This window comes from Aspergillus fijiensis, assembly GCF_003184825.1.
Source record: "Aspergillus fijiensis CBS 313.89 unplaced genomic scaffold BO72scaffold_10, whole genome shotgun sequence".
In the NCBI taxonomy this organism is placed as follows: Eukaryota; Fungi; Ascomycota; class Eurotiomycetes; order Eurotiales; family Aspergillaceae; genus Aspergillus; species Aspergillus fijiensis.
The window spans coordinates 289,434-301,939 of NW_024468986.1; the positions used below are offsets into that span (position 1 = coordinate 289,434).

The 12,506-nt window shown below is 55.0% G+C and overlaps 3 protein-coding genes across 3 annotated transcripts; 1 reads left to right on the forward strand and 2 right to left on the reverse strand.

The window, feature by feature from the left end:
- Window positions 1–3,975: 3,975 nt before the first annotated feature.
- BO72DRAFT_456390 (uncharacterized protein) lies at window positions 3,976–4,873 on the reverse strand (the record flags this gene model as incomplete). The annotated part of the gene is made up of 5 exons (XM_040946271.1): window positions 3,976–4,119; window positions 4,177–4,216; window positions 4,409–4,430; window positions 4,517–4,686; window positions 4,761–4,873. 5 exons carry the CDS (start codon window positions 4,871–4,873, stop codon window positions 3,976–3,978), a joined length of 489 nt encoding a protein of 162 aa, XP_040804131.1.
- A 1,640-nt stretch (window positions 4,874–6,513) lies between these two features.
- On the reverse strand, window positions 6,514–8,097 carry BO72DRAFT_360859 (uncharacterized protein; the record flags this gene model as incomplete). Its single annotated transcript, XM_040940744.1, has 1 exon — window positions 6,514–8,097. A coding segment is annotated over one exon (1,584 nt), but the record flags the coding sequence as incomplete, so codon positions are not given.
- Window positions 8,098–9,484: 1,387 nt separating this feature from the next.
- BO72DRAFT_445538 (alpha/beta hydrolase family protein) lies at window positions 9,485–11,970 on the forward strand. Its single transcript, XM_040944072.1, has 3 exons — window positions 9,485–9,535; window positions 9,606–9,881; window positions 9,957–11,970. The coding sequence occupies exons 1-3, from the start codon at window positions 9,507–9,509 to the stop codon at window positions 11,893–11,895; spliced, it is 2,244 nt and encodes a 747-aa protein (XP_040804133.1). The 5' UTR covers window positions 9,485–9,506; the 3' UTR covers window positions 11,896–11,970.
- The last annotated feature ends 536 nt before the right edge of the window (window positions 11,971–12,506 follow it).

The window sequence follows — 12,506 nt, forward strand, 5'->3', positions numbered from 1 at the left end:
ATCCGTAGGGGCACGCGGTCGATTCGGCGGCTCCGATAGTGCCCAGGTAAGCACCCAGGGCGATCTTGCCAGTTAGTATCTGTACTAGCACCGAGGATCACGCCCGGTGTAGGCCAGTGTGCAAGCTGAGGGCCTTCTTACCCTCCGCCGCGTCGGTGAGGATACGGCGGGCGTGGCGGCCGTGCGGGTTGCCAGCCCAGTTGGCCTTCCATTGCCGGTTGGCTAATTCCCGCAGGCGCTGGCGCACGGCGGAAATCAGCAGGGTGTTGACCGGTTGGCCTGCAGCCCGGGAGGCAGCGGCCTTGGCGCGTTCGTCGGCGAGTTCGTTACCGGGTACGCCTTCGTGGCCCGGAAGCCATTGAAGGCGCACCTGCCAGCCGGTATCCCGCATGCGGTTTAACCGGTTGACGATCCGTTTGATGATTCCTTGGCCCGATTGGCGCCTTGGTTCCGAGCAGGCACGGATGGCGGCTTGGTTGTCGGTAAGAATGACCACTGACTTAGGCCTTGGGGTGGTCATGGTCGACCTCACCCGGGGGACGTCTCCCTCGGGCTCCCCCTCAGCGAGGGTCAGGGCCAGCTCGATGCCAGTTAGTTCAGCGAAGTACACCGTGTGCGTGTCCTCGCGGCCAACTGGCTCAATTCGGTTCTCATTGCGAATCACCGCGGCGGCGCCGATGCCACCGGAGTGGCCGCTGCCGTCGGTGTACGCGGGGAGGATGATAGGCGGCCAAAGGGCGTGTCGGTGGATAGCCTCGTCCCTGGAATCGGCGATATCAATAGGCGGGGGTTCCCACCACGGAGAGACCACCACCGGTTCGATAGTTTCCACGGGCACCGGCATATCCGGATCAAGCCCGAGGTCTCGGGCCAGCCGGGGTTCCAGGCGGTTCAGCGGTGACATGGCTGGGTCGGTCTCCGGGCCACCGGGACGGCGTCTGCCGGGGTGGGCCCGTCGGATCGGGAGTAGGGCTCGGTGGTAGAACGGCGATGCCATAACCCGGAGGCAGGCGTCCTCGGTGGCTCTCTTAATCAGAATCTGCGGCGGTGGGACGTTGAGGCATACCTCGAGGGCAGCCCTGGCGGTGGTGCGAAAGGCCCCTGCCACGCGGCATAGGGCTTTGTGTTGGATGCTCTCGAAGCGCTTTGTAATATTGGTGGCGGTCTTCTGAAAGCCCCGGACGCCCCGGATAAACCAGGTAGAGCACCCGAAGAGCAACTGGGGAAGAAGGACGGCGGTATACATACGGCGTAGGTTGGCGGTGGGTATGCCCCAGGTGGAGCCTGCAATCGATGAGAGCGCGGCCGTCAGCCGGGTGGCTTTGGTCTCCAGTTGGGCAAGATGGGCGGTTTCGGCGAGTTCAGGGTCGAGAAAGACCCCTAGATAGCGAAGGCTCTGCGTCGGTTTGACCATCGCGCCTGCGATAGTTAGGGGCTCGCTTAATCGCATGGCCGAGGGCGCCCCTGTACGGGGTAGCCCCCGGACCATATTGATAAGGCCGTACTTCGAAGGTGAGAATACTGAGGCATGCTGGCGCTGCCAAACTTCCGCGTGGCGGTGAAGTCTCTGCAGGCGGGCGTAGTTCTCGAGGACGGTGTCCCCCCATGTCAGCATGCAGACGTCGTCCACGTAGCCAACGATCAGGATACGGCCTCCCACGAAAGGCAGTTCCAGCAGGTCGGCGTTGTAAAACAGGTAGAGAATGGGTGAGAGCGGCGAGCCCTGGGCGATGCCCACGGCCACGTCCCTCTCCTCCATGACTCCCTCCTGTATGGCGATGGCGGTTCGCCGGTTGGCGAGAAAGGAAGCAATCCAGTTAACGATCTTGGCCGGTACACGGCGTTTTCGGAGATTGTGTAGAAGGCGTAGGTGTATCACGTTGTCATAGGCTCCCTGGGTGTCAACCGCCAGTAAACTGGCCACCGGGTGTCCAGTTCGCCACGCGGCGTGGACCTGCTCGAGAATCAGATGCAAGGCGTGGTCGCAGGACCTCCCTCTGCGCCCACCGACGTGGTGCTCCGGGAGCAGCCCGAGGGCTTCCACCATGTAGCTGATTCGGGAGGCAACTATCGATTCAAGGGCCTTACCCAGCGTGTTAAGCAGCGCAATCGGTCGATAGTTCTTGGGCACGGTGTAGTCGTCCTTGCCCGGCTTGCGGATAACGACGGTGGTCGACCGGCGGAAGTGCTGGGGGCAGTAGCCTATATCTAGGCATGCGTTAAAGATGTTGTCCAGTCGATGCTCAATGAGAGGGAGGGCTTGCTGGAGAGTCAGATTAGGCAGCCCGTCGGGGCCGGGAGCCTTTCCGGGTGCGGCTTGCCGAATTGCGCGGCGTATCTCGTCCAGGGTCACCCGGGGTGCTACGTGCGGCTCAGGGTACTCGTAGCCGTCGACATCGGCAAGGTCCGCCGTGCCGACGGCTGGAAATAGGGCCCGTCGAAAAAGCTCGGCTTTAGCCTCGGGCTTCTCTACCAATTCCCCGGTTGGCGACTGCAGTACGGGTATAAATATAAACCTCGGGTCCCCGCGCGTACAGGCCCAGCGGGCTAGTTTCCAAAATCCCTTAATAAAGCGCCCCTCATCTTCTACCCTCACTCGATGCATCTGTCTCTTCTGTTTGGCGGTTTGTCGATATAGCGCGTTGCAGGCTCGGCTGTAGGCCTTACAGTCTGCTTAGCAGTCGGACTTAGCCCACCGCTTTACTTACTGTACGCGGTGCTTTAATTCCTTCATTTCCTCCGTATAGCCGGGCCTGGAGTACCCGGTAATAGTCTGCTTTGGCATAGCGGTTTCAGCGGCGGCAGTTAGAACCTCAACAAGATCCTCTACCGCTGCATTAATAGTAACCGGTCTAACCAATTAGCCGACTACCGGCCATAGCTGTAGTCGGTTGGCCAGTTCGCTTCTGTAGACTTGCTAGTCGGTAATAGTCCAGTCCCAACCCTTCACCGCAGGAGCGGGCGCCGGGCTGAAATCCAGCACCATACATATCGGTATATGGTCTACTTTTATTTACTAGTCTTCCTGGGGGGAGCAGTAGCTGAGACATTCTCCAAGCCGCTGCGTAGCCTATAACAGATCGATAGTAGTACGGGCGTCGCCCTTCTCGTATACCGCTCTCTCCGGCAGGAGCAGTCCCAGATCCTTATCGATAGTAATATCGAGCAGCCGGCTGGCTGCGTCGTCAGTATAGATCTACCCCGGCAGATTCTATAGCAGATAATACAGATTAAAATCGCCGAGAACCATATACTCCCCCGGTTCCTGCAGGGCCGCAGTAAGCAGTTCAAGCACCGGATTCTCTTTCTCCTCACGGAGGTCCTCGTCTTCGGGCTCGGGCGTCGGCTCGGGCTTGTTGTTTCGCGTTGGTCACTGCTCTTACCGGGCCGATATACATTATAAATATGAACGCGGTCTTTCCCCGGGACCTGCAGCGTAAGAATACTAAGAAATCTCAATCGGTACCGGACCGCCTACATTTTTAAATCAATATACCTACTTATAAAGAAGCAGACCCGCGGGACAAGCTCTGCGTTTAATATCGGCTTTATAACCAGATAGAAGCGCTCTTCCAGGGCCTAAAAATACGTGGTTAACTGGCTGCCGTAGCGGTTTATCCAGAGCTCTTAAATAGCAATAAGCCCTACATTCCGCACCCCCTCCTCACCGAAAAAAAATACATTATAACGGTGTTAGATTTCCAACAGTTCGCCTATACAATTTCAAGTCGTCTACGGTGACTATTTATATCGGACGGCTATAGCATAATCGGTAGCATCCGGGGCAAGAACACTAAGCTTATTGTTACTGCTCTCATCCGAAACGGTAAACTAGTTACAGCGTCGGCTGCGGTATCGGGTCACAGACTTGGTTATATACAAGATATTATCGAGGCTGAGAACCGACGCAGTTTCAGTTGGCGCCAGTACACCCACGGAAGAACTACAGCTACGGATATCAACCTCTATAATTTCTCAATAATCCTCCTCATAGCGGTACTTCAGCTGCTTACCGCGGTCGGTATTAATCACAGCATCGGCCTTCACAGCCGGAACCAGTACGGTTTCCGGCTTCTTTCCAGTCGATTTCCGGCAGCTCTTGCTAAAAGCCACCATTACCTTAAACTTCATCGAGCGGCCGCAGGCGTGTTACAATTAGACGAGCTCGGGGCTTACCTCGGGCTCGGAGGCGGTTCGGGCGATGGTATCGCTGTTGCTAAAAAAAGTTCAGTATACAGCACAGGAGCGTTCAGCCGATGCTACCGAATAGCCTCCAGTCAATTCTTCTTTCTTATATAAATATAGTTAAAGGCGAAATACTTCAACCCGCAGTTCGCGCATCTAGCATATATCTTGTCGTTCTTAAATATACAGTTTATAGATTCGTGCAAGCCCGCGCAGTACGCACAGACCCGGTTTCTCCGATAGTACTGCTTAATATAGTCATATTCTTAGTATCCAAAGCACTGCAAGAGCTGCTGATCGCGGTCGTAGTAGCTGGTATCAAAGTACTTACCGTCGAGCACAAAGCCCCCGCGGAGGAGGACGTTTACCGTATTCAGACTATCCAGTTCGACCATCAGCGTAGAGGGCTTGCCCTTCTCGGTAATAGTCTTCCACAGCCGCACCCAGCCGAGATATGTAATCTCGGTGGGCGTTGCGGCCAGGCGGCTGGCGTTGGCAATCCTAATCCTCTCGGCCAAGGCCTTCTGTTGCTTCGCGGGGTCCCCGTGCTGACACGGCCGATATCCATGCCGTACACAGCGATCGAGTAGCCGCGTCGCTTGATCACCGCGTTCGGGCTAAGGACCTTGTAGTGTTTGTTGTAGTAGGAGCAGCGGTGTTTCTTACCGTCGAGCGCCAGACTATACATTATGGCAGCCCCCGCGGCGCGGTCATTGTTGAATTCCACCACCAGCTTGGATCGCGGGGTTTCCTTGGCCTTGCGGGAAGCCAGCCCACCCAGGTGATCTTGGCGGGCGTAGCAGCAAGCCGGCCGGTGTGAGGCTATGAAAAGGAGATGATTCAGCCAGGCAAGAATTCTATTCTTGGGAAAAAAGAGAAGAGGAAGGCCCGCGGGGCCTTGACTCTGGACCATGCGCATATATAGGGCCACAGGTGCCTCATGCATAAATGACTTGTTACATGACAGGCCGTCAAGGCTCCTGTCAATTAATGACCGCACCCAGCGATGTGGCTCAGACAGACAATCAGACTAGGACTTGAAGACTTCCTCGAAGGGAAGCAAACCGAAGATCCATACAAACATACCAAACATGACGCGTTCAGATATGGGCAGCAGGAATTATAATAAGTGTTGTTATGCATGGTCAAACATGTTTTGGCGAAGGGGTCGCGGCGTTCTCAGTGCTAAGATTACGCCACGACCAGCTAGAGCTTATCTTCATTCTTTGACATGGCTGTCCACGCCGTTCAAATTTCTTGATCAGATAAAGACAAGGGTGTTGCTCTAGAACGGTCCTAAAGAGATCGATATTCCTTGTCTCGAGAGCGAAGTCATTAACACAAAAGGTGACTACAAAGACAAACAAAGGCAAGAAAAGGCAAGCAAAGTAACCCTCTTTCATCTTTAATTGTCATCTGTCTCGAATGTTGACATCATTTATCTCAAACTCAATTCCGCACGAAGGCAATTCACGTCCTTTCAACATACGACCTATCCACTGACATAGGCAGCGGCACGGCATGTATATAAGACCGAGCGAGCCCCCTGTCCCTTACCGTTGTATCATGGACGATGAAACCTCACCTGCGGCTGACTTCGAATGGGCGACCCTCGAGCCGCGCCTGGCCGAGTCATTTCGACTGCTCCGAGAACGCTTTCCAGAAGCCCCTCCCTTATACGGCTTCTGCCGCGCGGGATATCTGGTTCAGTGCTACAGAGTGCTCTTGCCCGACGAGAGCCTGGACGATGACACCCTGGTCTTTGGGATGGCTCAATGCTACGATGACACCAATCTGAAGGAGGAGCCGTTCTCTACCTTCGACTTGAAGTTTGACGACAACAGCTTGCACCAATGGACTCGGCGGTGGGTGCCTTATAATAAGGCGCCCCCTGTTTCCACCCAGCGTCGAAGGAGACTCCGAGCTTGTCCCCGGGGTGACGATCAGGGTGGAGTTTTTGCCGTGGCATTGGTAGGCCCAGGTGATCCCCTAGTTCAATCTTTAAGGTGACAGTCCTATCAATGCTTACGCATGGACCGAATCTGTCCTATTAATCTATACTTTACAATAAATCACAGATGATACTGTGCTCCCTGTGAAAAGTCTAACCGTTGCCTAGTTTTACCAGAAATGTTTCTCTTTTTCTCGATGCTTATTAAATTCGTCTCTTTCAGAAACGCCCTTGGGGACGTGGAGTACCGTTAGACCGTCATATATGTCCAGGGTAAAGCGCTGAAATCTAAGACTGATCCGGAATACCATTAACGTGAGAGAGGGAGTCTATCATTGTAACCCTAAGTGCAGAATGCTCATCGTGCCCACAGCACGTCAAAACACTTTGACCTCTGCCAGTCCCACGTTGCCCGTTGTGGAGCTCACGGAAGTGACTCTAACTGTCAGAGCGTGGACTGACCTCTGCTCGAAGTTCACGCTATTCGGTTCACCATAGTTGGAGAGGGCAGCAAAGACAGTACTGCTGCCATCATCGAACTCCACCACACCCCCCGTGACTTGGTCTAACGTGTTCGGTCGATCGAACAGGTAAACCTGGGAGATCATGTGCGGCGAGTCCCACTCCAGCCTCCACCAGCTGCCTTCCCTCCCACCCACCGTGGCCCAGTCCATCGACGTATCCCCAGGATACCCCCCAACCCGGCCATCAACAGCCTTAGCAGCCGACTGGCCACCTGCAGCATTCTCCGACGAAGCCGTGACATTGCTCGCTCGTGGTGCAACATCCTCCCCCGGTACCACAAACAAGCTCACGCGTGCTGGCGTACTTTCCACGCCCCCATCACCGATCACCACCAGTTCAAACCCTAACCTCTCGCCAACCTGTACCCCTGCCACCGTGACCGTGGCCTTCGGGCTCTCAGCATCCTCCACTTGCACCTGTACCCCCTCCACCTGCTTCCAACGATACTGCAACGCCCCGTTACTCTCCTCCCCGGTCAACTCAACTGTGTCGCCAGCCCTCACAAATCCCCAGCGTCCTCCAAACCCTCCATCCCCATTTTCCTTGGCCACAACCTGCGCACTAGCAACCATTGTCCCCGGACTCGAGGACACAACAATCTGCCTCGCCAACCACCCCTCTTCATTGCCTCCCTTACACCCCCCATCGTCCCGACAAGTCCGCCAATCACTCAAGGCATACGTATAGAATACCAACTGCTTCTCCACCAACTCCGCGCCCCGCACATTCCCACTCTGCGGCAGCGCGTCCAGCACCGGATATCCCATATACCCGACCACCTCCGTATTCCACTTCCCCTTGGCCGCGCAGTCCTGCGCGGCTGCTTGCGCGAATCGGGCAGTCGCGAGATGGTCGCTGTGATCCGACCATGAACCACCTCCCGAGGGGCTGGTTGCATCGAAGTCCCGAGTGAAGTCGAGGGTGTTCACGCGGACAGGGTTGAAGGAGGCGATGGCCGCGCTGAGAGTCGAGAGCAGGGTGTCTCTTGTATATGTGCTTTCTTGAGCAGGATTTAGGCTAGAGATGGACGGGATCTTCTCTTGCCAGAGCTGTTGGAGGCTTACGTTGCCCGTGGTGGGGAAACCTTCGCCGTGCAGATTGCCGTCGGGGAGTTGAAGGAAGGCGAGGGAGATGGATGGGTTTGCGGTGAGCGTGTATAACGGAATTGCGTGAATGGTGTCAGGGACGGAAAGAGTAGACTCGGTCCATGTGTTGGGGGCGTTGGCCATGCGCGCGTAGGCGGCCAGAGAACCGGCTTGACGCGATGTCCAGTAGGAGGATGTGTCCCCGGCATCGCCGGCCGTGAGGAAGATTGTACGTGTTGGGGTGGAAAGCGTCGTTAATTGGATGTTGTGCAGAAGGTCTGGCGAGAGGAAGAGAAGGTCGTCATCTTGGTGGGCTACAATGTTGAGGGTCTGAGATGTGGTGAGAGGAATGAGGAGGGTCAGCGGCAGCGTCAGGGTCGATAATGCGCGTAGATGCATATTCGCAGTGGGATGATTGTTGTATACCAGAGGCTGTGTGGAGTGGTGAGGTTCTTATAGCTTGTTGTGTCTGAGTTGTGTTTTGTTTTGGTGGTAGCATTCCTCGCATAAGCTGTCGATCGCCGGAATGTTGGATCGTGCAGCATGAGATCATAGCAGAAGACCGGGGGCAACTTTATGGTTAATATCGGTGGGACTGACTTGGAACAAAGTGGTGTATGGAAGTTTCGCTAGGATTTGTCCCAGTCAATGTCCGCAGGTATTTCTTCTTGACTATGTTTGCCATGGTTGCTATATTCGAAGTATACACCCAAGAAGAAACCCTTCCTTTGATGGGCTCCGTTGCACGATGAGAACAGGGAGAGAGCAAATACCATGTCCCGGTTGATCCATGTACAGTCTGGCACTGAGGCTGAATATACCTTCAATTTTCTTTGTACCTCAAACAGGGATGATTATACCCAAGCTCAACCGCCACGATTACCACTCTCAAACACATCGATCCGCCTCACATTCACAAATTTGATACTACTTGGTCTCATGTTGTGCCTGTGCCCTAAGCGTTACATAGCTGGATGAAGTGCTGCTGGGCTTCTTCTACCGACAGACCCGCGAACTGTCTCCAAGCATTTCATTTAACCTTCTCCCAGACGCCACGCAATCACATTATTATGGTTTCTTCAAGATGGTTCGTGGGCCACCGGCTGGCAATCCTGAGCCTGCTGGCATCAGTTGCAGTGCAGTGGGTCTCAGATAACCTTTCGATTTAAGACGTGTGGATGCTTTTTCTTGCTGAAGCTCTGGCGCTTCCCTGTTGATACAATCCGTAGAGCTGGGAAGTTTACTCCATGGCCGTACATTTGCGCGAGGTACATCAAGATGAGGAATAAACAGGACCGACATGCAGAAGCTGGTCGGATGATGACTGATTTTTAGAATTGAAGGTGTCTTTAAAGAACTGATGTGCTAGCTGTGTAAAGTCGTGCGGAATCTTATGTTTATAGCAGGGGACAGGGGAGACCCATGAATGTCACGTGATAGATACCGATAACGCCTTATCGTTGTAGGCGTAAGGCAGTACACGCAGCTTGATAAGCGCAACAGAACGCCATCATTGCACAACTTAATTGCATAATTCACAAGTGCTGATTATGCATGCTCTTCGCATTCGCGGTTTTACATATAGCTCGCTAACTTGAGTTAGGCCAGGTGCCCCCGCACGGTCATACCATCAGCGTCGGAGCTCCGGCTGGTGGCCGCCAGGTAACTATCATTTAAGACGAACTTCCCCTCACTACACGTACCTACACATCGCTGACTGGTGTGTCATCAACCTCGACCCCCCCCCCCAGCCCCCCAAGATGCCCGCCCCGAAGAAATTCACCCCCGAGTATGTCCTTGCCGTGATCAAGTGTATATTGAGGAGCAATATTGCTGACTCTTTCGGAACTACCCAACAGACTGCTAGTCACCGCTCCAAGAATTTCGGAAGCAGTCCCGAATAATGACGGAAAATTCGCGCTCTACACCGTTTCGACCTATGATCTCGCAACACACACCAGCCTTACAGACGTCAAAATACTTGAGCTGGGGACAGGAAAGTCGACTCGATACAGCAACAACTCCAAGGAAAGTTCGTTCCGTTGGCTGCGGGGATCGTCCCTACTGTGGGAGCGGGAGGGCGAGAAGAACAAGGAGACTGAGCTATGGATTGGCGATGCTGACAGCACTATACGGTACGGCTCAAATCTATCCGATCGAGTGAGTCATTAAGACAGCAGAGTACTGACCGTGGTGTCGTCATTATCCAGGCCCTATCTCGCCGGTACCATCAACGCGAAGTTGAACGACGTCAGAACTAAAGTCTTGGATAACGGGGACATTGCCTTTGTCTTCACTGCGCCGGCGGATGCCGATCAGAACTTATATAACACGGCAAAGACCGAGAAACCATCGACAACTGCTCGCGAATGGGCGCATGGTCGTCCCAGAAGCTGGGATACCTATGTCGACCAGTATCGCTCGGTCATTTGGTTCACGGTGCTGAAACTTGATGGCGAGACCAATAAATGGCACCTGTCGCCGGCTGGCCCAATAAATGCGCTGCGAGACACCGGGCTGGCGGTGCCCCTCTATGCCGACTCGTCCAGCTCCGCGGAGATGAGCATCTCGACATATGGGATTCTCTTCGCCACAAGCGAACCCGGAAACACAGAATGGATCGAAACGCAGCGGTCGCTGTATTTTATCCCATTGTCGACGTTCCAGGAGACTGAACTGCCGCCCCTAAGAAAGATTCGTGTTCCAGGTCATGCCAACGTGGCTTCGACCCCAACCTTCGCGCCCAAAGGCCCCCTTGCTGCGTTTCTTGTGGACCAGGACCGCGAGGAGTGGTCGCATAAAACAATAGGTCTTGTGGATGTCGACACTATGAGCATTGTCTTCCTTCTGCGGACGGTCGATCTCACGGAGAGTCAGTGGGACGTCTTCCCGGACGCGATTTTGTGGGCTAACGATGGCACCAAATTGTATCTGACTGCCAACTCCCAAGCTCGGGCTCGGGTGTACCAGGTGCGTATTCCGCCATTTTCCCTGGAGAAGCATCAAACCGTCATCCCCAAGGAGCTAAGCATCTCCGGCTCGGTTTCCGCACTGTACCGTCTTAGCGAACACGACACCGAGACCCGCCTACTGGCCACGTCTTCGTCGTTCATCGACCAGGGACTTTTCTCGATCGTCCCGCCCCTGACCAGCGGCGATGACCAATCCGAGAACAGCCAGATCATCTACACTTCCTCCAACCACGGCGACTACTTCGGTATCTCCTCTAAGCAAGTCGAATCCATCACCTACCCCGGCGGACCCGACGGCGAGACCCCCGTGCAATGTTGGATCCTGAAGCCCTCCGACTACGACCCGACCTACGCCACCAAGCACCCGTTGTTCATCCTCATGCACGGCGGTCCCAGCTCTGCCATGAAAGATGAATGGACCTGGCGGTGGAATGCGGCCCTCGTGGCAGAACAGGGGTACATTGTCGCGATCCCCAACTTCACAGGCTCGGATTCTTTCGGGCGGGAATTCACGCGCGCGGTCTCGCGCCAATGGGGCGGCCACCCCTACCACGATATCGAGCGCTGCTTCCGCTGGGTCGAAGACAACCTGTCCACCAAATGCGACACCGACCGGGCCGTGGCCGCTGGCGCCAGCTACGGCGGCTACATGGCCCTGTGGGTGGCGGGCCAGCCGTTGGCCAAGAGGCTCAAGGCAATTGTATGCCACGATGGGGTCTTTGATGTGGTCGCTGAGCTGCTTGGTGACGATCTAGCGCAGAAGGAGGAGCTTACCCGCTCTTTCGGGTCGCCGTACTTTACTGATGCGCCCTCGGCGGATAGAGACCCACCCAGCGCGAAGGAGCTTTGGCGGAAGTGGAACCCCGTCGAGTATCTCACGAATTGGTCGACGCCCATGCTCATTATCCATTCTGATAAGGATTTCCGGTGCCCCAGTACAGCGGGGTGGGCGGCGTATGCCGCGTGCCGGTTGAAGGGGATCGAGACGCGGCTGCTGAATTTCCCGGATGAGAATCATTTTGTTCTCGGTCGGGAGAATAGTCTGGTCTGGTGGAATACTGTCATTGCGTGGTGCAACACGTTCGTGGGGATTTCAGGTGGACCGAAGCTGGATCTGGCGCGTAGTGAGCCCCGGTGGCTGGGAGAATCGAAGACGGGGAGGATTGTCGATGTCTAGAGCGTATAAGTTAAAGAACGAAAGAGATATCATACCAATCTACGCAGACTTCTAGCAAGCCATGATGACTGTTGCGATACCTGTACAGTGACTGCTTCATAATTAGGTAGGCACCCGGGGGAGGGGGGCTGGGCTGGGGCATCGACACTAATGAGAAGTTGAATGCTCCCGTATAGTTGGCTTTCCCGTTAGTGTATGCGTGAGGGGAGTGGCTTGAAACCGAGAGCCGGAAAGGAAGGAAGCTCTCCGAGTCCTCAACGGTGTTGATGGTGCTATGTGGATCAAGTGGTGGTGGTGGTGACTCGGGAGGGGAATGAGGCTGGCTCCGAGATTTCCCTGCCATGTAACTCCCGTCCCAGTAAGGCTACCTTTGCGGCGACGATATGCTGTTTGCAAAGTGTTGATATTGGAGAGCCCAGATGATCCCCGGTCTGCGCTACGGTAATACTTCTCCTCCAGGCCAAGTGGGCATCTTTTACTGTTCGGTCCAGTGAAACGATGGGGTATCAGTCGCACACTACCCCTCTTCTGGGCGGCTATTCTTGTCGTTTGATTGGGAGAAAAGCGCGAGGCTGGAAACATAAGGCTGCCTCTATTTACTATAACTTCAG